Source organism: Schistocerca nitens, chromosome 2 (assembly GCF_023898315.1).
Source record: "Schistocerca nitens isolate TAMUIC-IGC-003100 chromosome 2, iqSchNite1.1, whole genome shotgun sequence".
NCBI classification, from domain to species: Eukaryota; Metazoa; Arthropoda; class Insecta; order Orthoptera; family Acrididae; genus Schistocerca; species Schistocerca nitens.
Genome location: NC_064615.1, coordinates 858,983,748 through 859,011,527, shown reverse-complemented (window position 1 = coordinate 859,011,527; position 27,780 = coordinate 858,983,748). Strand labels below are relative to the sequence as shown.

At 38.7% G+C, this 27,780-nt stretch overlaps 1 protein-coding gene across 2 annotated transcripts in view; it reads right to left on the bottom strand.

Moving 5' to 3' along the window:
- The window catches only part of LOC126237120 (uncharacterized), a 331,755-nt gene that overhangs the window by 30,320 nt on the left and 273,655 nt on the right, over positions 1-27,780 (bottom strand). For both annotated transcript variants that reach the window (XM_049946935.1, XM_049946936.1), the window contains 3 exons: positions 17,291-17,509; positions 15,401-17,175; positions 1,387-1,463 (listed from right to left, as the gene is read on the bottom strand). In XM_049946935.1, the coding sequence (XP_049802892.1) occupies positions 1,387-1,463; positions 15,401-17,175; positions 17,291-17,509 (2,071 nt within the window). The remainder of the gene's footprint in view (positions 1-1,386; positions 1,464-15,400; positions 17,176-17,290; positions 17,510-27,780) is intronic.

Sequence of the window (27,780 nt, the reverse complement as noted above, 5' to 3'; positions counted from 1 at the left end):
ACCACAGCACCACTCCATATAGAGTTGTGTATGTTGTGGTATTAACAGCAGCCTACACAAGGGACTGTAATTCCGTAGTTTAATTTCTACTGGTCTCTGACCAATGATGAGGGATGGTAGAATGTTGCAGGGGGTCCATTACTTATTCTTGAACGTCAGGTGCAGATGTGGAGAGCTTGACACACAATATGGTGATCCTCCCTGCAGTGGTCGACCAGAAACTAGAGGACGAGTATGCTTGGTTTCACATACCCATGCAGTCCAACTTCGGTTCACCATCATATTCAAATAGGTTACAAATCAGGATAGTACTCGATTTGACCTGTTGGCCAAATGGAGACCCACAATACGGTCCTATCAGGTGCTGCTAATGCTGTCTCGCAAGTATGTGGCATTTCCATCTTCTCCATAGTTATCTCTCGAAGTCAGAAACTTTTCACACCCCCTTACATACCATACTAGACCTGGTAACAACATTAAACATGAACAACACCAATGCACTCAGTTGGCCATTCTACCTGCCACAAAGAACTCTTGATCATTCACATACCTGCCTATGGTGTGTACATGTACAAAGTCATGACGACATCCATTTGGTTTCTTCTTCTTTTTTTCCGGTCAGACAGGGTATGAAAACTTTGTCAATGTTATCCAACATTCTTTCACTACTAACCATATTTCTTGTGAACATTTACTTCCCATGAGTTACATACTAATCATTTTGAATTCTCTAAGGCCAATAATTCTTTGAAATGCCTTACAATTACATTTTTAACGCAAGTCATTACTATGCTAAAATGTCAAATACTTTTGAGAAACTAAAACGTCAGAATCTAGCTGTCTGCCCACAGCCAAAATTTCAAGGCTGTTATATGTTAGCGAGAGATGAAAAATGAAAGGTACGTATTTTTTTCTCTAACTAGTTAAAACATTCACTGAATGAGACGCATCTGTACACATAAAGTCCTAGATGAAAGAGAAATTCCAGTGTACACAGCATCAAATGTAAAAAAAAGTAATACATAAATAAATTCCTTCAGCTCTCGTATCTTATTACTTTCAGCAGTTTCAATTACTTTGTAACACTAGAGGGTGTAGTTTTTATTCCTATATTATCATACTATCCACTTGACAGCTAATGTCACTGTTGGACAAGGGAAGTATATCTTTTTGCATACAGTAATTCTTACATTCGGGGTTATCTTTGGTTTACCTCTTGTTACTTTCTGTTTCGGAACTGGAAAGTTCAACAAAAGGATAGAAAGAAGGTTTTGGTCTTCTATGTGAAAGTAATAATTAAGAATGAGGAATCACTTTAGAATACTCAGAAAAAAAAATTTTGGAAAGAAAAACAAATGCTCCCGCCCCCCATCTCAAGGTACTCACATGTTTTTTTAATGTATCGTACAGGTTGCCGTCCTTTCTCTTCTGTGGTAAGATCAACTTCCTGGGCGGGAACATACCTACAAACAAGGAAACAAATTCGGCTTATCATAGTGTATTACAGCAAAACAAACCTCTGAACTATTCATAAGAATTTTAGGAGCATGGAAACCAGTGGCTCAGTAGCGACAAAAAGAATCCAGTTGCTGAATCAAGTGGGCCGTCATAGTCTGTCTTAAGCTCAAATGTTACAACAATAATGCACACTTATTACCTATAAAATTTAGTAACTTACTAACATACATGATTGCAACGTTAAATGTTGCCAGTCAAAATGTCAGAAAAAGCTCTGCTCTGGAACAAGTGAAAACAACACTTAAGAAATCTGATAATCCAAAATACCTACAAAACGGTTTACAATACAGACATTATGTATCATTTTTTGGAGTATGGTTTTTATCTTTCAATACTATTTACCTAAAATTATTTCAGATATTCAAAAAGTTATTATGTACATTTGTTATCCATTTCATATTTCCTGGTAGTTTTATCACTTAGAGTAGGGCAGAAAACAATAAAATCGCAAAATAAAAAGAAATGAATAATGAGCAATATGGAACAAGAGCAGGATTAAGAAGAGTGGTTAGGGTTTAATATACCTTCAATGATGAAATGCCTTAACCACTGTCTCAAACCTCACAGTGACGACAAGTAGTAGGAACCAGATAAAATCACCAAGAAGGTATGGGGACTGTGACACAGCCTAATGAGACATTACTAAAGAAATCATAGATACTTTTTAAAAAAATAAAAAAGCACACTCAGGAAATTTCTGCAATTGTTACATTCCCATTAAAAAAAAAAGTGTTAAGTCTCATCCATAAAAGTAGTTCACTATCACAACATGAAGAAAGAACCCAAATATTAATGACCATTAACAATGGAACACTCAAAAATTGTAGTAATTATGAGAATCTATACACAGTACTAATTTCAAAATGTTAATTCACGAACACCAAAAAGGTTAATGTAATACTTTCTGCAAATGTCATTAGTGTTATTAATGAAGTGTATAAATTAGCTTCACTAAAGCAAATAAAAGTAGCATTTTGACACCTAAGAATACCAGCCAAGTGCCAAATAATAGCATTCGCCTAACTGTTTGACTAAGTGAAACCGTGGTGCTGATGTGCTTGGAACATGTTGGATGGCTGGCAACAGTCGCTTTTCCCAGTGCATAAATGATACACACAGGCTGCACATCAGAGGGAAGAGGCAATGTTACTAGCAAATGAATGATATTTTAGCCCAATCAATGAGTGGTGTTGCAGTTGTGCTACTACAGCTGGTCAGCAGATGGCTCTAAGCACTATGGGACTTAACGTCTAAGGTCATCAGTCAGCAGACACAATTAATAGTGTCTCAGAGCTTCAGATCAGCAAGTTATCTAAAAGAGTACAATATGGGGCGATTAGCAACTCGAATGAAGGCCAGAGCAAGCCAATGAGGTGGTCATTCAACAAAGGGTAGAAAAGGGCAGCAGATGGGAACACCCCAAATCGGTATTTTCCGCACTGTCATAAGAGACTACGAGAAAGCAGAAATGGCACTCAGCTGCCAAAAATGAGTGAATGGACTTTTACACTGTGTGTTATAGCGCAATTTATGTGCCTCCCCCTTATGAACCATGGATCTTGCTGTTGGTGGGGAGGCTTGCGTGCCTCAGCGATACAGATAGCCGTACCGTAGCTGCAACCACAACGGAGGGGTATCTGTTGAGAGGCCAGACAAACGTGTGGTTCCTGAAGAGGGGCAGCAGCCTTCTCAGTAGTTGCAGGAGCAACAGTGGATGATTGACTGATCTGGCCTTGTAACACTAACCAAAGCGGCCTTGTTGTGCTGGTACTGCGAATGGCTGAAAGCAAGGGGAAACTACAGCCGTAAATTTTCCCGAGGGCATGCAGCTTTACTGTATGGTTAAATGATGATGGCGTCCTCATGGGTAAAATATTCCGCAGGTAAAATAGTCCCCCATTCGGATCTCCGGACTGGGACTACTCAAGAGGACGTTGTTATCAGGAGAAAGAAAACTTGTGTTCTATGGATCGGAGCGTGGAATGTCAGATCACTTGATCGGGCAGGTAGGTTAAAAAATTTAAAATGGGAAATGGATAGGTTAAAATTAGATATAGTGGGAATTAGTGAAGTTTGGTGGCAGGACAAACAAGACTTTTGGTCAGGTGAATACAGGGTTATAAATACAAAATCAAAAAGGGGTAATGCAGGAATAGGTTTAATAATGAATAAAAAAAATAGGAGTGCGGGTAAGCTACTACAAACAGCATAGTGAACGCATTATTGTGGCCAAGATACACACACAAGCCCACCTCTACTACAGTAGTACAAGTTTATATGCCAACTAGCTCTGCAGATGATGAAGAAATTGATGAAATGTGTGATGAGATAAAAGAAATTATTCAGGTAGTGAAGGGAGACAAAAATTTAATAGTCATGGGTGACTGGAATTTGAGAGTAGGAAAAGGGAGAGAAGGAAACATAGTAGGTGAATATGGATTGGGGGTAAGAAATGAAAGAGGAAGCCGCCTGGTAGAATTTTGCACAGAGCATAACTTAATCATAGCTAACACTTGGTTCAAGAATCATGAAAGAAGACTGTATACATGGAAGAATCCTGGAGATACTAAAAGGTATCAGATAGATTATATAATGGTAAAACAGATTTAGGAACCAGGTTTTAAATTGTAAGAGATTTGCAGGGGCAGATGTGGACTCTGACCAAAATCTATTGGTTATGAACTGTAGATTAAAACTGAAGAAACTGCAAAAAGGTGGGAATTTAAGGAGATGGGACATTGATAAAACTGACTAAACCAGAGGTTGTAGAGAGTTTCAGGGAGAGCATAAGGGAACAATTGACAGGAATGGGGGAAAGAAATACAGTAGAAGAAGAATGGGTAGCTCTGAGGGATGAAGTAGTGAAGGCAGCAGAGGATCAAGTAGGTAAAAAGACGAGGGCTAGTAGAAATCCTTGGGTGAGAGAAGAAATACTGAATTTAATTGATGAAAGGAAAAAATATAAAAATGCAGTAAATGAAGCAGGCAAAAAGGAATACAAACGTCTCAAAAATGATATCGACAGGCAGTGCAAAATGGCTAGGCAGGGATGGCTAGAGGACAAATGTAAGGATGTAGAGGCTTACCTCATGAGGGGGAAGATAGATATTGCCTACAGGAAAATTAAAGAGACCTTTGGAGAAATAAGAACCACTTGTATGAATATCAAGAGCTCACATGGAAACCCAGTTCTAAGCAAAGAAGGGAAAGCAGAAAGGTGGAAGGAGTATATAGATGGTCTATACAAAGTCGATGTACTTGAGGACAATTTTATGGAAATGGAAGAGGATGTAGATGAAAATGAAATGGGAGATACGATACTGCGTGAAGAGTTTGACAGAGCACTGAAAGACCTGAGTCGAAACAAGACCCCGGTAGTTCTAATGGAATGTTGTCAGTAGCCTTGGGAGGAAATGGAATGTTGTCTACTGACAACATTCCATTAGAACTACTGGTAGCCTTGGGAGAGCCAGTCATGACAAAACTCTACCATCTGGTGAGCAATATGTATGAGACAGGCGAAATACCCTCAGACTTCAAGAAAAATATAATAATTCCAATCCCAAAGAAAGCAGGTGTTGACAGATGTGAAAATTACCGAACTATCAGTTTAATAAATCACAGCTGCAAAATACTAATGCGAATTCTTTACAGACGAATGGAAAAACTGGTAGAAAGCGGCCTGAAAATAAGTTTGGATTATGTAGAAATGTTGGAACACGTGAGGCAATACTGACCTTAAGCCTTATCTTAGAAGAAAGATTAAGGAAAGGCAAACCTACATTTCTAGCATTTGTGGAGTTAGAGAAAGCTTTTGACAATGTTTACTGGAATACTCTCTTTCAAATATTAAAGGTGGCAGGGGTAAAATACAGGGAGCGAAAGGCTATTTACAATTTGTAAAGAAACCAGATGGCAGTTATAAGAGTTGAGGGGCATGAAAGGGAAGCAGTGGTTGGGAAGGGAGTCAGACAGGGTTGTAGCCTCTCCCCGATGTTATTCAATCTGTATATTGAGCAAGCAGTAGAGGAAACAAGAGAAAAATTCGGAGTAGGTATTAAAATCCATGGAGAAGAAATGAAAACTTTGAGGTTCGCCAATGACATTGTAATTCTGTCAGAGACAGCAAAGGACTTGGAAGAGCAGTTGAATGGAATGGACAGCACATGCTGCAAACTAGGCCACCTTGTCAAAGTGTGACAGAGCACCCAGTTGTCAGCAAACCAACTGTGTACTGTGCCATGGTACTCCAATAAGACTTACAATTCAGCTGATCATCAACAATCAACAGACGACAATAGTGTTATTCACTAATTAACACATATCCCAGCACAATGGCATCCCTTCAGCTCCAGAAACCAAGTTGACAAGTGGTACCTTAAAGTGGCCTGCAGATACCACTAATGGGACAAAATAAAATACCAGTAATTTACAAGCAAGTAGTTCACATACTGACATTGCTCATATTTTATTCATCAGCAGCAACTAACACATTCAGACTAAGCAATTTCATGTCATTTGTGTTCCAAATTGATAACCAAGTTCTATTACTATCCAGACATTTCCATTCAGTGATTTGAAAGAAAATCTTGCTAGTAATGAGCAACTGTTTGAACACACTCTCAAGTGTGAACAAATTTCATGTAGACATTACATTAAAACCAGTAGCGTAGCCATGCTCCTATACCAAGTACAGTCAACCCACGTGTAATGCATGTTGCTGTCCAAACAGCTACAAAGATTGCAAGATACAAAATGAGGGGTTATCATATCCGTATCAGTTAGCCAGTGAGGGGGAGGGGGAAGGGGGGGGGGAAAGAGGATCTTTTTTTGAGGGAGGGGGACAGAATTTCTCCGAAGTACCATAAATGTATATTTTTCAAGTTCCCTTAGATCAGGAGTTGAAAAAAAATCCTCATTCTTAAGATGCGTCTATATGATTCCTTTCTGTGGTGAACTTTGTGCATGCATATAACTTTCCAACACAGCAACTACGCATGCGCATTTGTGCATGCATAATTTCCTGGAATTGGGTCCATTCATATGGCACATTGCTTCCTCCCTTTAATGGGAATCTTTGCACTTTTTAGCAGATGACAGGCACCTGGGGTTCATGTGTGTTTGTGTAGAGTGATGACGTGATGCTGTGAAGCGAGTTATGTGCAATAATTTCTGTTCACACCAAAGGAAGCACACTTAAATTTATAGATGATTACAAAGAATAGTCTTATGGAATGCAGCTGCTGAAGATTATTTGAATAATTTTGAGATATGATGTTCTGAGCATGAAGTACTAGATGAAAAGTCTCCAATCAAATTACTGTAAAGAATAAGGTACCCTAAGTTTGGAAGTAGGAAAACATAAAAGAACAAGTCAGAATTTTATGAAAAGTGTATATGAAAACTCTGGATGAATACCTGTGCTATGTCAACTTGACAGCACAACTGAAGAGCCAGACATCTGAACAAAAGAAATGATGGGATATGTATAGCTCCTCAGCAAAGTACTGCAAATAGAAACAAAGGACACTTCTTCTTTTTTTTGGGGCGGGGGGGGGGGGGGGGGGTGAGCAGTGAGAATTGTTCCATCTGAGGACATTAAATACATATAATCTTTCATGATTAAAGTTGTGTGGAAAAAAAAAAACCACCTTGTTCCACCAAATAGTTCCATAGCATGTTAGCAACACTGTCTCAACTTTTCACAGATTAATTCGAACTACAAATGATGAAAAAAGCTGTCTTGTTTCAGTCACTTTGCAGCGCTACACCCACTTTTCTAGATGACACTCTTCTTGTTTGCGAAGTTTTATTACTTCCTGCTGTCATATAAAAGCATAGGAAAAGTATAGAACACTGTGGACCCGTTTACATCGTGTTATCTTTGCCTTCCACTAGCTATCTTTGGCAGCTGTTATTGCCTGTGGTGCAGAAATACAAACATTTTAGTTCTGCTGTTAGCATGAGAATTACGACTGTGTTCAAGCTTTTTTTTGTATGATTTACCATTTACAATGCCAAGATATAGTGGTAAAGTTTTTAAGAAACAGGCTAAAGCACACCATTTACGTGCGAATAAACAGTTTCTACAAGTGAGTCGAGAACATTCAGCGGAAGATAATTGTGAAGCTAAGACGAAGAGCAGTTCACAGAAGAAACTTAGAATTGGTGGAGTTTCAGTCCACAAAAGACAAAGTGAATAGTGGTTTTAGGATAATTGATTTAGAAATCATGTGTTCTACTATTAGAAATATGTGTGCATGTGCTAACTGTGGCAATAAATCTTCAAGATTATATGACAGCAATGACAGAGATGTACTGTGTGTAATACGCACTTGCTTTGTGACAGCTGTCAAACTGACATTCAAGTCAAAACATTAACTGCTAAGAACTGGATGTATGAAGCCAATACAAGATTCTGCTATAGGATGAGATGTGTTCATGTTGGAAGGGAAGGTAGCAATTTGTTTTGTACAATAATGAATATGTCATCTCCATTTGCCTCGTACTAAACACTAAACAATCATCTTCTGGATGCCTTGGGAACAGAATGCAACAGCAGTTTGTCAGCAGCAGTTTTATTTAACAAAGACATCCAGACAGGTTTAAATGACCCTTTGCCTTCTAGAGATCTGTGTGTTTCATGTGATAGCACATGGATGAAAAGGGGCCACACCTCCCTACACGGTGTTTCATCAGTTAGAAGTGTTGACACAGGAAAAGTTTTGTATTTGCAGCGATGTCCAAATATTACTCTATTTGTGCACAGAGGAAGACATTAGACAATAAGGAAAAGAGAGACAATGGCACATAAAACACCAAATAATCTGCAGCAAGAATTATGATGGTGCTAATGAAATTAATATTTCATTAGAGCGAGATGAGGTGTGGAATTAGATATGTGAAATATCTTGGTGATAGAGATTCTAGTGCTTTCAAATCTGTTTTAAAAAGCAAGCCATATGGAAATGGATGCAACAATGAAAAGAGCTGGAGTGTGTGTGGTACATTCAAAAGAGGACGGATGGGAGACTTCTGACACTGAAACAAGAACAAAAAGGTGTAAAACTCAAAGATGGAAAGCCACTAGGTGGCCCACAATGCTTGACTGACAAAGAGATCTGCAATTTGAAAATAAATTACGGCAAAGCAATAAGGCAAAAACTGGAGATTTGTAGGCAATACAGAAGAAAGTGTGGGCAATATTTTGTCACAAGTTGTCAACTAATGAGAAGCCAGTACATGAATTGTGTGATATATCCTGGTGAAAACATGCAGGCAAAAACAGAAACCAAAACCTATTCATGTAAATACAGACTTCCTGAAGCAGTCTTAAACACCATAAAGCCAACATTCCAGTTTCTAGCTCATCCACATTTGTTAAAGAAATCTACCCATGGTGGAACACAAAACCCGAAAGAGAGCTTCAACAGTCTCATTTGGAAGAGATGCCCAAGAACAACATTTAGCTCATCTACTGTTGTTAAAATTGCCACATATGATGCATGTCTGGTGTTTAACGATGGTAACATTGGAAGAATAAGGACACTTACTGGACTAGGATTTGTTGCAGGTTGCTTCACCAAGAAGCTATTGAAGAAGACAGATACTGTGTGTGTCGCACGTTCTGAACTGTCTGAAGGATATAGCCCAAAAGGGCATGCCAGAAACATCAGATGAAAAGGAAACAGGTACAGGAAGATCAAGAAGACCAAATGTATGGTTATGGTCAAAATTAAGGTACTAGTTTATGGTGTAAATCCTTATAAAATCTTTTATGTGCATTTCCCAGAACTTTCATTTTCTTGTGTACAAGGAACATTTTCCCCTGAAACATTGGAGATAGAAAAGTGAAATTTTCTGCAGACTTTGTTCATAGTATTACAACTTCCTGTGGTACAAATTTTTTACTTTTCTGTGAAACTGAAATTGCTTTGTTTCATACGCATAATTTTTTAAAATAAATTGCAAGAGCTCTAAAATTGATATCAAAAACCTGTTCCATACGTTTGCTTATTTGATTACCAAGAATTACCTACCACAATATGAAAGTTGTAAGTAAAGTAATTTTTGTGAAAATGTTCCTTGTGTGATAGCATGTGTTGCGAAAATTTCCAACATGCCAAGATCAAATTTTCTGAGAAAAAAAATTTGAAAAAATTCCAGAATGTAGCCCATAACATAATGTGGAAAATTTGGAATTATTATATTTCAAACACCAAAAACTGTGTTAGGTTATGAAAACACAACCATTTTCTCCAATGTCCCTCCCTTAAGTATATCTCAGTTTCAGGAATAATCACTGAAATGCTTTGTTTTCAAATGTGACATAAATAGTTAAAACTGGTAGGCGCACGTAAGTCACTGGTTGCTAGCTAATGAAATGTTATTGCCAGTCTTATTACTGTTGTTTCCCAAGCAGGAAATCTAAAACCTTGCTGTGCCCTTCTACTCAAAACGTCTTAACTTTGTAATCCTTGTACATCTGTTATTTAGATACTTCTTTACCTGAGTCGCTTTTGCATTTCTGATTTCTGCTGTCTTTTCACGACAGTAAAGGCAGCACATGCTCCCAAGCAAAGAAGGGGATCTATAGCAGACTGCCTGCACAATGAGGCAATGCGTGGACATGAGAACACCCACATGTAAGCATTATTTTCACAAATTTTTGTGCAGGCCCTTTCATTCCTGCATGTCAGTGATTGCAGATGAAGCAAGATTATGATTACTGGACGTAAACTACTAAACACCACAGATTGAACATACAAAGCACTAAACATCTCAAGTTTAGAATGAAAACAAGAAAAACATCAAGCATGGAGAGAAGCTAACATACACAACAATAAAGATCTCTCCAAAATGTGTCTTTTGTACTATCTGTTGTGATAAAGTATTGGGAAACAACTTCGGCAGGTGAATGTGCTACTTATAGAGCATATCTTGGAGTTAGTTTCTGGTGTTAGTTAGTAACTGATTATAAAATGGAAAGAAGGCAAATTATGTAAACCTTGACTAGAGTGCAATATTGTAATGTCAAAACCACAGTTAAGTCCAAGTCTGAAGGTGAGGTCGTCAACAAAGTATAACACTTAGAATCAAAGCAAATTTATTATTTATCACACCATTGTATAGTCAAAACAGAACTGACAAATCTTGGACAAAGAATGCTAGTATTTGTATCACTATTGAATATTCCAGATATAAAAACATTACAAACATAAGGTATTTCAAAGACCTTCCTTTAAATACAAAATAAATAATTGCCGACGGTCAGATTTGAACCAGCAACCCACAGACTGCCAGCCAGTGCCACTAACCACTATACCACACTGCACAGATTAAGTTGCAGACAGGCACAATTAAAAAGATACAAATGTAAAGCTTTCGGACACAGACGTTATCAGCAAAAGAGAAAAACACACCATTCACTCACACACAAGGAAGCACAACTCATGCACACATGACCACTAACTCTGGCAGCTCGGGCTGCAATGCAACTACAAGGTGCATTCAAGTTCTAAGGCCTCCGATTTTTTTTCTCCGGACTGGAAAGAGATAGAAACATGCGTATTGTTTTAAAATGAGGCCGCGTTCATTGTCAATACGTCCCAGGGATGGCAGCACTGTACGGCAGATGGAATTTTACCGCCAGCGGCGAGAATGAGAACTGTTTTAAATACTTAAAATGGCGACGTTTTCCTTACTTGAACAGCGTGCAATCATTCGTTTTCTGAATTTGCGTGGTGTGAAACCAATTGAAATTCATCGACAGTTGAAGGAGACATGTGGTGATGGAGTTATGGATGTATCGAAAGTGCGTTCGTGGGTGCGACAGTTTAATGAAGGCAGAACATCGTGTGACAACAAACCGAAACAACCTCAGGCTTGCACAAGCTGGTCTGACGACATGATCGAGAAAGTGGAGAGAATTATTTTGGGGGATCGCTGAATGACTGTTGAAGAGATCGCCTCCAGAGTTGGCATTTCTGTGGTTTCTATGGACACCATCCTGCATGACGACCTGAAAATACGAAAAGTGTCATCCAGGTGGGTGCCACGAATGCTGACGGATGACCACATGGCTGCCCGTGTGGCATTTTGCCAAGAAATGTTGACGCGCAACGACAGCATGAATGGGACTTTCTTTTCGTCAGTTGTGACAATGGATGAGACGTGGATGCCATTTTTCAATCCAGAAACAAAGCGCCAGTCAGCTCAATAGAAGCACACAGACTCACCGCCACCAAAAAAATTTCGGGTAACCACCAGTGCTGAAAAAATGGTGTCCATGTTCTGGGACAGCGAGGGCGTAATCCTTACCCATTTCGTTCCAAAGGACACTACGGTAACAGGTGCATCCTACAAAAATATTTTGAAGACCAAATTCCTTCCTGCACTGCAGCAAAAAACGTCCGGGAAGGGCTGTGCGTGTGCTGTTTCACCAAGACAACGCACCCGCACATCGAGCTAATGTTACGCAACAGTTTCTTCGTGATAACAACTTTGAAGTGATTCCTCATGCTCCCTACTCACCTGACCTGGCTCCTAGTGACTTTTGGCTTTTTCCAACAATGAAAGACACTCTCCGTGGCCGCACATTCACCAGCCGTGCTGCTATTGCCTCAGCGATTTTCCAGTGGTCAAAACAGACTCCTAAAGAAGCCTTCGCTGCTGCCATGGAATCATGGCGTCAGCGTTGTGAAATATGTGTACGTCTGCAGGGTGATTACGTCGAGAAGTAATGCCAGTTTCATCGATTTCGGGTGAGTAGTTAATTAGTAAAAAAAATAGGAGGCCTTAGAACTTGAATGCACCTCGTATCATGTGGGATGACACTGCTGCTTGTATCCTGAGTGATAGCTGCATTCTGGTCCGAGCTGAGGAAGTTGGTAATGATGTGTGGTTGCTTATGTGTGTTAATGGTGCGTGTTTCTCTTTTGCTGATGAAGGCTGTGGCCAAAAGCTCTGTGTAAGTATGTTTTAATTGTGCCTGTTTGCAACTTAACGTAACTTCTTTAGGGTAAGTAGCAATCTATCTTATCCTATATTGTTCATATTCCTACCAGGAGTTCTCATTGTTTGATTTCACATAAAAAATTATGCCATAACAATCAGAATGAAACAGTAATTACCAGTGAAGCACTGCAATTATAAAAGGGATTAACAATGGATAGATCAGATTGTGAGACAGGTTTTATGGTTCTTAAGATTACTAAAATTGTGTGTTAGGTATCATTAGATATGACTGTTTTTCCATGTAAGAGAAAGAGTGACAGGTGATGTTAACTGGAGCGATTCAGCTAGGACTGCTCTGGATGTACTTATGTCAGCCTGCGATACCATACCATTGTCATTATTAGAAACTAGTTTTAATATAAGTTCATATAAACAATTCACAGCGCATATCTTTAAGTAGATCATTAACATACTATGCTGTAATTTATGTAACAACATAGGTATCTCCATAATTACTTTGACTTGTAAATAAAAATGTAAAGCTCCTGTATACATACTTCAAATTTCTTTGACAAAGGGAGATGATGAAGGATTCTCAAACTTGTTTCATTCATTAAGCGCACATATGAAAACTGTCTGTATGATGACTAATCCGAATTAAAAAAAAAAAAAGTGATATTGTCAGTATGATATAGTCCTTTTAAAATGCAATACTACACTGCTAATACCAAATTTACACTTTAGCACAAACATCTGGTCAAAAGTATCTGGACTCCTATTAGTGCACATTAATATGGGGTATGTCCCTCTGTCACCTTTATGATTGCTTGAACTCTGCTGGGGGCACATTCAATGAAGTGTCTGTGGAGAAATAGAAGCCCATACTTCCTCAAGAGCTAAAACCAAAGAAGGTGGTGATGTAGGACACTGTGGTCTGGAGAGAAGTCCATGTTCACACCTATCACAACGGTATTCCATTGGCTTAAGGGGAGGCTCTGGGCAGGCTGATCCATTTCAGGTAATGTTACTGTCCACAAACCATTATCTCACAGATACTGCTTTATGACTGGGTGCAATGTCATGCTGATACAAACAGTCATGGTCTCCAAACTGCTCCTCTACTGTATTCGGTACACAATACTGTATAATGTGTTCATATTCATCTGCCTGTAGCATTTTCTTAAGCACAGTAAGGGGAACATATTCTAACCAGGAGTAACACCCCCATATCATGGAAACACTTCCTCTGTTTTTCATTGTTGGCACTCCACATGATGGCAGGTAATGTTCTCCAGCTGTTCACCCAACCCATACCCTTCCATTTGACTGCAACAGAGTATAGCGTGATTCTTCACTTCAAATCACTCATTTCCAGTCATCCAATGCCCAGCAGTGTCACTCCTTACACCAACTTAAGTGTTGTTTAAAACAAAATATAGAAATTGTGGCTTAGTAATGTCAGTGCAGGAACTATGGTGGCAACAGGAACTAACAACTGTAAACTGCATTTGATAAGTCAGCTGTGAGCAGGCATTGTTAAGCAATGGTTGTGCAACCTTGTTGTGTGAATGTTGCAGTGTCACAAGTTGCAATGGAATAACAGCTCTAAATCAAGTGTTAAAAACATTCTCCAGACTGTCAACAAATGACATGGTAATGCCTGCTGCGACTTGGCAAAAAAAAAAAAAAAACTGACGAGAACTGGTGTTATCAACAAGAACCCATCACAAAATGCGAAGTACAAAAATTCATGTAAAGGATCAGCACTTCGATAATATAGCCAACATTCAAGCCGTTGAACAACATCCCAGAGAAGGACTTTTCTGACAGTTTCACATGGTTTTACAGACATTCTGTGTGTTGTACTCAAGTGTGTGTGTGTGTGTGTGTGTGTGTGTGTGTGTGTGTGTGTGTGTGGAGGGGGGGGACTATGTAAAATTACTGAAGCATTAAAACCACCATCTAGCTATTTTTTTGTTAATCCAGTCTCGAAACTGATTGGGGTACTCTATTTACATTTTTTTGCTTTTTATTTTATAGTCATCCAGACAGAGTAGACAATTGTCTGAATTACTTTTGGAAAATGTGATACACTACTCTGGTTCTTTGATGGAGAAATATCTACTTTGTTTGCACCAGAATTGACCCATTAAATGTTTATCTAACAGAACAATACTCTTCAGTTTACGATAAAGATAAGATCTCCACTATGTTTATGACAGAAACTGTTTCACAAAAATGTTTCCCATAGTATTTGTTAGGATAATTTTATGCAGGCTTGCAGAAAAATGCAATTCTATGATACATGATGGCTAAAGACAATTTAAGTAACAAATGTCAAATCCTTGTTTCATATTTTACAAGAGTCTGCATTCATAAACATTAAGATGTATCTAATAAGGAGCTTCATAATTCTGATGATGAGGGTAATTCCAATATTGGATCATAATGGTATCACTGTGTAAATCGATCTGAAATTTCCTGGCAGACCAAATAATATGCCATATTCTACGAATCCTCCACAGTCCCTGGCCTCTCAAAATTTATCTTCGCATTCACTCACTGCCGAATGAAAAAATTATTTTAGATTCAATCAATAAGTTGAGACAATCTCCAAAATGTCCTTCGCCACAAATTTGTTTCTCCAGCAAGATGTACAGAAGAACATTGTGGAGTTTATTAAGGAAGAAAGAGAGACAGGTTAATGCCGAAGGAAAAATTGAGAGGCGCTTCTGGACAACAAAGTGAGTACAGACACTGTCTGCAAAAGATACTGGGTTCCAGTTTGCACAAATTTTTGATCTGTCAGAAAGTTTCAGTTCACCATCTTCTCTACCCAGAGTGAAATAATCTTTCAGGGATCACAGCAATCATATTATGTTATAAAGGCATTGTCTCAACTAGGGTCTAAGTGTAAGGAATTTACCTGGTGATATCTTCATCTTTGCTAGAAGTTTCTGCAGAACGTGAGTGTAGTTTATCATTTTCCACAGAGTTCTGAGTCGTCCAAGTACTGGTAACTGTTGACTTAGATGGGGCAGTAGACCCAAGAGATGAATCAATTTCAAGTTTTTTTAAACTTCTGGATAACAGAGTCTCAAAATCAATCTTGACTGTAGGTTCTGAGTCTTGTTCTGTAGTGGTACAATTTTCTGCACTCTGCACTGCTCCCAAAGAATTTGCACTAAACACAAAGACATCTGGCGATTTGTGTTCATTTTCAAACTTACTATTGTAATCACTAGCCATATTTGCCTCTTTGTTATCATCAATTCTACTTCCATCAATGACCTCTCTGACAGTCTCTGAAGTTATTCTCTCTGATCTCTGAGCATGGTGTTTAAGATTATCTTCCAAAACTTCGGCATCCAAAGTTGTCTGAGTGCACTGACTTATTCCACAGGGCTTAACTTCTTGATTTATTACAGTTATTTTATTAGATTCCAACTCTTGTTCTGCATCTATTATGCCTGTTTTACAGTCTTCTACATTCAATAAATCCTCAGTGGACTGAGTAATCTCACAAATATCTGGTGTAGGACTAGCAAATTTCCCCGAATTATTAAGACCAGTAGAAAAGGGTCCTGTAGAATTTGAAAAGGACCTATGATTTGGAGCAGATTTTACATCACTAAATCTTGGAATCCATGGATTATTTTGGTGCTGATACACAAATGCTCCATCCAGTATTGACAATCGTGGATCAACAACAGCAGGTAATCGAGATGTAGTAAAGGCCACAAATTGGTTTTGAATCGGGGTAAAGCCAGGAGGTGGAATAGGTGTTACGCCAACAATAGGTGTCAGGGGGAACTGTTGTGTGTTTTGGGCTGGATGAAACCACGATGTCTGTCCTGCTTGTACTAATGCTGATACACCACTGACAACTGGACGATTCCCAGAAGCGATCCATGGAGGACTGACGGTAATATTACCAAGGTTCCACATATTATGTGCATACAAACCATGATGTGCAAAAGATGTATCTTTACTATTATTACGAGGTGCTGGGGCGGCATGAGGACTCTCATTCTGGCTGTTACCTGGCACAAAAGTAGTATGACTGCTACCAGTCTGGGCATTGGCTGACCGTGATGAAACACTGTTACGTGATGGTAATTCTTTTGCATCACATGTTGAAGCATTTTGCATTTTGCTACCTAACTGTACACTTCCAGTATTTCTTTTAAGATGATCTGAGTCAAACAGTGTTGAATATTTGACATCTTTCCATGTATTTGGAATTTTCTTTAGATTTTGAGATGTATCGCCTTCACTGGAAGTGCTGGGAGAAGAGCAAATAGAGGTGGGTATTATAAGTGGTGCTCCCCAAACTTTCGCAATATCTTCCTTAGATGGTGAATGTCCAATTTCTGAGACCTTGGTACCACTCGAACTTGTACAAAAAGCCTTCTCATACCACGTATTTGACGATCCGTCGGTTGAAGTGGTAGTTCCAGGCTGACTCTCTTTTTCTGGTTCTATATTTCGTTCTTTCACATCAGCACCAAAGAATGATACATGTCCTTTCCATTTATCATATGTAGGTATTGTAACAGTACTCGACACAGATGAGCAATCATCACCATTTGTAAATTTCTGCCCATGAGAAGTTTTTCCTTCTGATTTCCAATGATTTGTTTCAAAATTGTTTGGAAATTCCAGTTCAATGGAAACAGCAGGTGAGTTCTGCAGCTTATCCTAGAAAATGAAACAAAAAACAATTACTAGTGAATACAACTCTTTAGAAAATAAAAATGACAAGGGTTTCAAAACTCATCTCCGCAACAAATGAATCACAATGTAGTTTTCTTACATCTTTTCTGGAACCACTGAAAGGTAAAGGCCCTTTCTCTTTATTACAAGCAGATGCTGTAACAGTACTTGGCACAAGACAACTGTCAACACCATTTGTGAACTCCTCGGCATGAAAAGTTGTTCCATCTGATTTCCAAGTATTCATTTCAAAACCATTATTTGGTAACTTGAATTCACTTTTGCCAATGGAAACATCAGCTGATTTCTGTGGTGGATCCTAGAATACGAGACAAATAACACAAACTCACTGGTAAATGTGACTTTACAGATAATCTGCAAATAAGAAAAATTACAAAGTCTTCAAAAGAAAATGGCTGTAACAAGAAACAGCAATACATTAAAGTGAATCCACATAATGAAAATTCATTTTCTTCAGTGACAGTAGGAGACTTGAAAAATAACAACTATTAATTTTTAATGCAGAAAATACATCACTGCATTTTGTGAAATCTGTAGTATGCCATGAGTTCAAATTTACATCACAGTTAAATACTGATAATTTTGAAAAATAGTTACTTTAGTGTTAAAAAATCTGCCACAGGACATAATGAACATCTATTTTTTACTGATGTGATGGTTTCATATTGCTGATTCCATGATACGACATCAGCATCACTGGCTACATATGTAACTGGCTTTATCTGCAAATTGATGTCCTGAGTAAAGGATTTCCACCAACCTGCATATTTTCTCTTCATATGGAAGGAATGTTACAAGTCTTGTGTCCATTTAAAAACATCAACATCTGTGTGATTATTCTCCAGTCACACGTAAGGGTTCGGCAGAGGGTTAACAGAACTACTTCCAGACTATTTCGACATTTTGACACTCTTATAGAGTATGAGGAAAAACTGAACACCTGTATCTTTTCATGTGAGCCCTGATTTCTCTTACTTTATAATGACAGTCATTTTTCCCTGTGCGCTTGAGTCATTACATATTCTGGCATTCAAAGGACAAAGCTGAATATTGTAACTTCAAGAAAAGATCTCACCACAATGAAAAGTGCTGCAGTTTTGTCCTCCTTTGACGTACATCACTGGCCCTATTTGGTAAGGATCCTACAATGTGCAGCAATACTTCAGCCATAGTACAGGTAGTCTCTGTAGTACATTTGTTGCATCTGTTGTGTTATGTGAACAAAACGTAGTCTCTGGTTTGCTTTCCCCAATACTTTTTGTGTGATGGTTTCAATTTATGTCATCCATAATTTTAATCCCTGGGTATTAAGTTGAATTTATAACCTTTAAATTTATGTATCATGTAATCTAAAATAACAATTTTTTTAAATACTTATGAGGACCTCACGATTTTTATTGTCAGAGTCAATTGCCCCTTTTTGCATCATGAAGAAACCTTGTCTAAATCATTTTGCAATTCAATTTGAACTTTTGTTGACTAAACACGATAAATGACAATGTTATCTCCAAAAAATCTAAGAGGGCTGCTCAAATTATTTCCTAATTTGTTTATATAGATTAAGAGCAACACAGGTCTATAACACTTCCTGAGGGAACCACAGATATAACTTTGATTTCAATACACAACTTCCTGTTAGTTACTATGAATTCTGATTTTTCTGACTGGAAATCACAAATTCAGTGGCACAGGTGAGACAATGCTGCATAGGTACAAAATCTGATGAGAAGCCATTTGTGAGGAACAGTGTCAAAAGCTTTCTCTAAAACTCAAAACATGGAAAAAATTTGAGATCACTTGCAGATGGCACAAATTACTTTGTGTGAAAAAAGAGCTAGTCGTGTTTCACAAGAATGGTATATTCTGAATCCACATTATTTGTGTGACAATAGACTTTTTTCTTCAAGGCATTTCATAATGCTAGGGATGCCTACATCAATGTTCCATACGGAAGTCTGCAAACCATTTAAACAAAGGATGTCTGTATGATCCTCCTGTGTGAATGACTTTTTAAGTGAGAAATTTAAGACTTTAGCTTTTTACTGCTATACCTCACTGGTTGACAAGTGACTAGATAGAAGCCTTTGCCCCACTAAGTGATTTTATGCAGGGCCAGAATTTTCTCTGGTTTTGGGCAAGATCATTCATCGAAGTAACGGTGGAAGCAGTTGTATGCTTCACACGCATATCTTTTTTAGACACACAAATTTCTCTACTTACTGTATCTACCTGGCATCTCCCCCTTCATCTCTTTCCGCCACTCATCCTGAAAGCAGGTAGGTCTTTGTCCACAAATTCATACGTACTTCCTAAGATGCTTCAAACTGAATGACAGAGGGTATTTGGCACTGTACGGTTTCTTCCCACTCCAATTACATACAGAGTGCAAGAAAAACGATTGCTTAAAACTTCGGTGTACCCTGTAACTTGCCTAACCTCGTGACATGATCCCTATGGGAGTGATTAACAGGAGTCTGAAGAAATCTCTACGCATTTAATACTGGTTCTTGAAATTTGGAAATAGACTTTTGTAGGACAATTGGTGCCCATCTTCAAACATCTGCTAATTCACAATTTCCAGTATTTTCATCATGCTTTCCCACGAGAAACAATTGTGAACAGTAATACCATCATTCTCAGTACATGTTCAGTAACCCTTGAATACCTCTTTGGTATGGGTTTCAGGAGCTTTAGCAATATTCTAAGATGGGACATATAAGTGAACTGTAAGTAGACTGATTGCATTTTCCCAGTATCCTGCCAGTATCAGTCTGTCATCTGCTCTACCTATGACTGAGTTTAAGTGACCATTCCACTACATATCCTAACAAACTGTTACACCCTGGAATTCGTACGAGTTGACAAATCGTAACTGCGACTCATTGATGATGTAGTCAAAAGATACAACTTTTCTGCACATTATGAAGTGCACAATTTTACATTTCTGTACATTTAAAGCAAGTTCCCCATCTTTGCACCACTTTGAGATCTTATCAAAAACTTACTGGATATATGTGAAGGTTTTCTTCAGGCAGCACTTCATTATAGATAAACACATCATCTGCAACTAGTCTGAGGTTACTATTAATATTGTCTGCTAAGAATTAATTCAAAAGCTGAATATTAATGCTTTATTGTGGGCCTGCTCCTACACTGTCAGTAACCCAAATTACATCAAGTTTTTGCAGGCAGCCAGTTTCCTTGCAGACAACACCAAAGGGCTGCTGTACTACACACGGTCACCAGACAGCAACCAAAGTGACAGCAGAGGTTTCTGGTTACATGAACCTTTTTCCTACACTGGTAACTTGATAGGAAGCAAGACCGACTGTATCCTGGTGCCAAGGGCTATACTTAGGCTGGTGCACAGGCCCTGACAGGCCAGTTCACTCCAAGTGGGCTTCCTGGGCCAGGCACCAAATGCTTGTGCATTTCTTCAGTCAGGAGCCCACTCTTGAGTCAGTCTTCTCATCCTGGATCCTGCAGCATGGCCATCTAGAAGAAGATGCAGCCCCGTCCTGGTGACTAATCAGTAGACTTGTAATATTCAACTGTTTGTCTTTAACTCGGTTTCGGTAGTCTTAGAAAATTTCTCATCATGAACTTTGACTCTAATCAGTCCCTCCAGGACATTGTTTCTGCACTAAGTGTGCACAAGAACTTTACTTCATGACTCTCTGTTTCGTCCATTACCAAGGCCTTTAGCCTGAAGTACTGTTTCGTATTCAAACCAGAAGGGTTTATTTTGTTCCTGAAACTACAAAGACTTGTTTCCATGAAGGAAGATTGTGTTCCCATAATCCAAATAAACTTGACATCATTTTATACCTGGGCCTTTACTTTTTTCCAAACACACTTCCCTAAAACATACCTGAAGCTACTTTCCATCCAAGATAAAAAGCTGTGTCCTTTCTACCAAGAAATCCTCTATCCATAAGCAAATTTTGTTCAAAACCCCATGAACCAGGCACCCGTCACCCCTACGAAATACACCATTGGTGAGAAATATGCTTTTGGCGAGGAGGCTTGTATGCCTCAGCGATAAAGACAGCCATACCATAGGCGCAACAACAGTGGATGGGTATCTGCTGAGAGGTCAAACATGTGGCTCCTGAAGAGGAGCAGCATCCTTTTCAGTAACTGAAGAGGCAACAGTTTGGGTGACTGACTGATCTGTCCTTGCAACACCAACCACAACAGCATTGCTATGCTGGCACTGCGAATGGCTGAAACCAAGGGGAAATTACAGCCATAATTTTTCCCAAGGGCATGCAGCTGTATTATATGGTTAAGGGGAGTATGAATGCCTTATCCTGCTAATGTTTAATTTGCTAATTTCATGACCCATTTTCTCAAGAAATACTTCATACAACTTAATTCAACTTTTGCAGCTTATTAATACATATTTCGTGTACTTACTCCTCTAGTTTGGTTGAAGTACATAATCTGTGGATGTTGTTGTTGTTGTTGTGGTGGTCTTCAGTCCTGAGACTGGTTTATGCAGCTCTCCATGCTACTCTATCCTGTGCAAGCTTCTTCATCTCCCAGTACCTACTGCAGCCTACATCCTTCTGAATCTGCTTAGTGTATTCATCTCTTGGTCTCCCTCTACGATTTTTACCCTCCACGCTGCCCTCCAGTACTAAATTGGTGATCCCTTGATGCCTCAGAATATGTCCTACCAACCGATCCCTTCTTCTAGTCAAGTTGTGCCACAAACTCCTCTTCTCCCCAATTCTATTCAATACCTCCTCATTAGTTATGTGATCTACCCATCTAATATTCAGCATTCTTCTGTAGCACCACATTTTGAAAGCTTATATTCTCTTTTTGTCTAAACTATTTATCGCCCATGTTTCACTTCCATACATGGCTACACTCCATACTGTAATGGTACTTGAATTACGTAACCATTACAGCAGCTCACCTGAACCTCTCGATACCAGTAATAATCTACTGTATTTTTGATCACTACTTAAAATATTTCTGAGACAACATTCAGATTTGATTTCACTTTTGAGACATCGATATGTTTATACTGCAATGATATTATTCTTATGTGTATTCTTTCTTTTGTTACTATGATCTTTGACGTATTTGTAACTCTGATTTTTGGGCTCGTAAGCGATTAGTTAGTTGGTTGTTAACTTGTTAGAGTATCGGACCCTGAGAAAGTCAAGTTGTGGACGTCATGTTGAAAAGACGAATATTGTCGTCAGCTTATAAAATGTGAACTTTAACAGTGACTGTGAGGAATATGTTTTCAAGTATGTTTTTTATTGTGAAGTGATGTTTCATGCAATTAAAAGCAATTAAAAGAAAGTGTAACTTAATTTCGGAGTGCTGATTGTTTTTTTTACATCACCATTGTCCAGCAAAAGTGTAATCTCCAAGAATGTTTTGTGAAGCACATCTACAAAACTTTTGAATATAGCAGGATAAAACCTAGGCCTCTCTGCATCCGAGCTTGAAATCATAACAGCCTAGATTTTCAACAATTGAGCCATGATTTTACGACAAGACCTGCGTGGGAAACACAAAAAGACGAGTGCCTAGTTTTTTCATTATTACATGAAATGACTATTAACTTTGGTCTAATGACACCTGCCACATAATATGACTGTTGTTGCCCGATAATGCAGTATTTAGCAGCGTGTGCAACACCACAATCATTATTAAAATTTTGACCTTTGTTGTGGTACGGTTGTTAGAATACAAATACTTTCAGAAATGACTTCCTGACACTTAAATCTATACTCTATGTTAACAAATTTCTCTTCTTCAGAAATGCTTTCCTTGCCATTGCCAGTCTACATTTTATATCCTCTCTACTTCGACCATCATCAGTTACTTTGCTCCCCAAATAGCAAATTGCCTTTACTACTTTAAGTGTCTCATTTCCTAATCTAATTCCCTCAGCAGCACCCGACTTAATTCGACTACATTCCATTATCCTCGTTTTGCTTTTGTTGATGTTCATCTTATATCCTCCTTTCAAGACACTGTCCACTCCGTTCAACTGCTCATCCAGGTCCTTTGCTGTCTCTGAAAGAACTGCAATGTCATCGATGAACCTCAAAGTTTTTATTTCTTCTCCAAGGATTTTAATTCCCACCCCGAATTTTCTTTTTGTTTCCTTTACTGCTTGCTCAATATACAGATTGAATAACATCGGGGAGAGGCTACAACCCTGTCCCACTCCCTTCCCAACCACTGCTTCCCTTTCATGCCCCTTGACTCTTATAACTGCCATCTGGTTTCTGTACAAATTGTAAATAGCCTTTCGCTCCCTGTATTTTACCCCTGCCACCTTCAGAATCTGAAAGAGAGTATTCCAGTAAACATTGTCAATAGCTTTCTCTAAGTCTACAAATGCTCGAAACGTAGGTTTGCCTTTCCTTAATCTAGCTTCTAAGATAAGTCGTAGGGTCAGTATTGCCTCACATGATCCAATATTTCTATGGAATCCAAACTGATCTTCCCTGAGGTCGGCTTCTACAAGTTTTTCCATTCATTTGTAGAGAATTTGTGTTAGTATTTTGCAGCTGTGGCTTATTAAACTGATAGTTCGATAATTTTCACATCTGTTAACACCTGCTTTCTTTGGGATGAGAATTACTATATTCTTCTTGAAGTCTGAGGAAATTTCACCTGTCTCATACATCTTGCTCACCAGATGGTAGAGTTTTGTCAGGACCGGCTCTCCCGAGGCCGTCAGTAGTTCTAATGGAATGTTGTCTACTCCCGGGGCCTTGTTTCGACTTAGGTCTATCAGTGCTCTGTCAAACTCTTCATGCAGTATCATATCTCCCATTTCATCTTCATCTACATCCTCTTCCATTTCCATAATATTGTCCTCAAGTACATCGCCCTTGTGTAGACCCTCTATATACTCCTTCCACCTTTCCACTTTCCCTTCTTTGCTTAGAACTGGGTTTCCATCTGAGCTCTTGATATTCATACAATTGGTTCTCATTTCTCCAAAGGTCTCTTTAATTTTCCTGTAGGCAGTATCTATCTAACCCCTTGTGAGATAAGCCTCTACATCCTTACATTTGTCCTCTAGCCATCCCTGCTTAGCCATTTTGCACTTCCTGTCGATCTCATTTTTGAGATGTTTGTATTACTTTTTGCCTGCTTCATTTACTGGATTTTTATATTTTCTCCTTTCATCAGTTAAATTCAATATTTCTTCTGTTACAAAAGGATTTCTACTAGCTCTCGTCTTTTTACCTACTTGATCCTCTGCTGCCTTCACTACTTCATCCCTCAGAGCTACCCATTCTTCTTCTACTGTATTTCTTTCCCCCATTCCTGTCAATTGCTCCCTTATGCTCTCCCTGAAACTCTCTACAACCTCTGGTTTAGTCAGTTTTATCAATGTCCCATCTCCTTAAATTCCCACCTTTTTGCAGTTTCTTCAGTTTTAATCTACAGTTCATAACCAATAGATTTTGGTCAGAGTCCACATCTGCCCCTGCAAATCTCTTACAATTTAAAACCTGGTTCCTAAATCTCTGTCTTACCATTACATAATTTATCTGAAACCTTCTAGTATCTCCAGGGTTCATCCGTGTATACAGTCTTCTTTCATGATTCTTGAACCAAGTGTTAGCTATGAATAAGTTATGCTCTGTGCAAAATTCTACCAGGCGGCTTCCTCTTTCATTTCTTAGCCCCAATCCATATTCACCTACTACGTTTCCTTGTCTCCCTTTTCCTACACTCGAATTCCAGCCACCCATGACTATTAAATTTTCGTCTCCCTTCACTATCTGAATAATTTCTTTTATCTCATCATACATTTCATCAATTTCTTCATCATCTGCAGAGCTAGTTGGCATATAAACTTGTACTACTGTAGTAGAGGTGGGCTTGTGTGTGTATCTTGGCCACAATAATGCGTTCACTATGCTGTTTGTAGTAGCTTACCTGCACTCCTATTTTTTTATTCATTATTAAACCTACTCCTGCATTACCCCTACTTGATTTTGTGTTTATAACCCTGTATTCACCTGACCAAAAGTCTCTTTCGTCCTGGCACCAAACTTCACTAATTCCCACTATATCTAACTTTAACCTATCCATTTCCCTTTTTAAATTTTCTAACCTACCTGGCCGATTAAGGGATCTGATATTCCACGCTCCGATCCGTAGAACGCCAGTTTTCTTTCTCCTGATAACGACATCCCCTTGAGTAGTCCCCGCCCGGAGACCCGAATGGGGGACTATTTTACCTCCGGAATATTTTACCCACGAGGACGCCATAATCATTTAATCATACAGTAAAGCTGCATGCCCTCGGGAAAATTTACGGCTGTAGTTTCCCCTTGCTTTCAGCCGTTCGCAGTACCACAACAGCAAGACCGTTTTGGTAAGTGTTACAGGGCCAGATCAGTCAATCATCCAGACTGTTGCTCCTGCAACCACTGAAAAGGCTGCTGTCCCTCTTCAGGAACCACACGTTTGTCTGGCCTCTCAACAGATACCCCTCCATTGTGGTTGCACCTACGGTACGTTTATCTGTATCGTATATGTGGATGGAGAATTGAATTTTTTCCTACCTTTTTTGTTGCTTTCTTTCCTTAAATTTTAGTTTATTTTATTAGAAATATACAGACGATCTCAACCATTCTAGATGTGTAGAATCACATGGGTATCACAAATTAACTGTTTAAAAAAAAAGAGAGAGACCAAGAGTGGATCTTCTATAGTACCAGAGAAAATGGGGCATCTGTCTGTGAAAATTTTGTTTGCCAGAAATTGCAGTTATAAATTAATTTGAATGAAACTACACATTTTAATAGAAAAAACTTTAAAATGCAGCAGCACTGTTGTCTGTCATCTTCTACATCATCTGAATGGATCCTCTTCCTCCTCTTCAAAGATCTTGCTTCCTTGGACACATTTCAGGCTTGTAGCTGAGCTCTGTCAACTCACTCCTTGTAAAATTCCCCCACTAGGATGTGTGTACCCATCTTCACTTCCAGCTCCTCAAAGATTTTCAGTCTGCCAGTATTGGCCTCATTAAATGCGATGACAGCATCATACACACCAAGCTTCAATATATGGAACTCCTCAAATACATCATTAGACACACTTGTCCAAGCTAAATTGTTGAATGTGTTTTCCCTGTCAGACATTTCTTCAACAGATCTGAATTTGCCAAATCTATAAGAACTTTAGTAGCCTCAGGTAAAGAATTCTTGTGGGCAAATGTATATGAAGTTACAGCTGATTCAGCTTTTTAATATTTACACCACTCGCATTAACAAAGATTTAGGATCGCCGTATCTGTCGACATTTTACGGAAGATGCTTGCCTACACAGCTTCTTTCACACCATCTAGGTTATTTTCCATGCTTCTTGTGGCTTGACTATAGCATTCTGATAGTAGATTGATGGTACTGTTGAACTGTAACATATCCATTTCCCATTTTATATTTTCTAACCTACCTGCCCGATTTAGGGATCAAAACATTCCACACCGCCATCTGTAGAACACCATATGTGTGTGTGTGTGTGTGTGTGTGTGTGTGTGTGTGTGTGTGTGTGTGTGTGTGTGTTTGTTGTCAGACAGCGGTGTCTGCAACAGCTATGCTTCCCTGTTATGCCAAGAATATTGCATACAAAAAGTAGGCTAGAATCACAACTGTTCCACAACTTAGGTAACAAAGTTTTTCCACTAGAATTTAAATTATACCACAGCCTTCTACCTTATGGTTCTTGAGATATTAATTTTCGACTGAGCAACACTTTATGAAATCATACAACTGTTATATACAACAAATTGAATTAAATATACATCTAGTTAACCAATTGTAATAAATTATAGAAAGAAAACAGGCGTTCTACGGATCGGAGCGTGGAATGTCAGATCACTTAATCGGGCAGGTAGGTTAGAAAATTTAAAAAGGGAAATGGATAGGTTGAAGTTAGATATAGTGGGAATTAGTGAAGTTCGGTGGCAGGAGGAACAAGACTTTTGGTCAGGTGAATACAGGATTATAAATACAAAATCAAATAGGGGTAATGCAGGAGTAGGTTTAATAATGAATAAAAAAATAGGAGTGCGGGTAAGCTACTACAAACAGCATAGTGAACGCATTATTGTGGCCAAGATAGGCACACAAGCCCACCTCTACTACAGTAGTACAAGTTTATATGCCAACTAGCTCTGCAGATGATGAAGAAACAGATGAAATTTATGACGAGATAAAAGAAATTATTCAGGTAGTGAAGGGAGACAAAAATTTAATAGTCATGGGTGACTGGAATTCGAGAGTAGGAAAAGGGAGAGAAGGAAACATAGTAGGTGAATATGGATTGGGGGTAAGAAATGAAAGAGGAAGCCGCCTGGTAGAATTTTGCACAGAGCACAACTTAATCATAGCTAACACTTGGTTTAAGAATCATGAAAGAAGGTTGTATACATGGAAGAAGCCTGGAGATACTAAAAGGTATCAGATAGATAATATAATGGCAAGACAGAGATTTAGGAACCAGGTTTTAAATTGTAAGACATTTCCAGGGGCAGATGTGGACTCTGACCACAATCTATTGGTTATG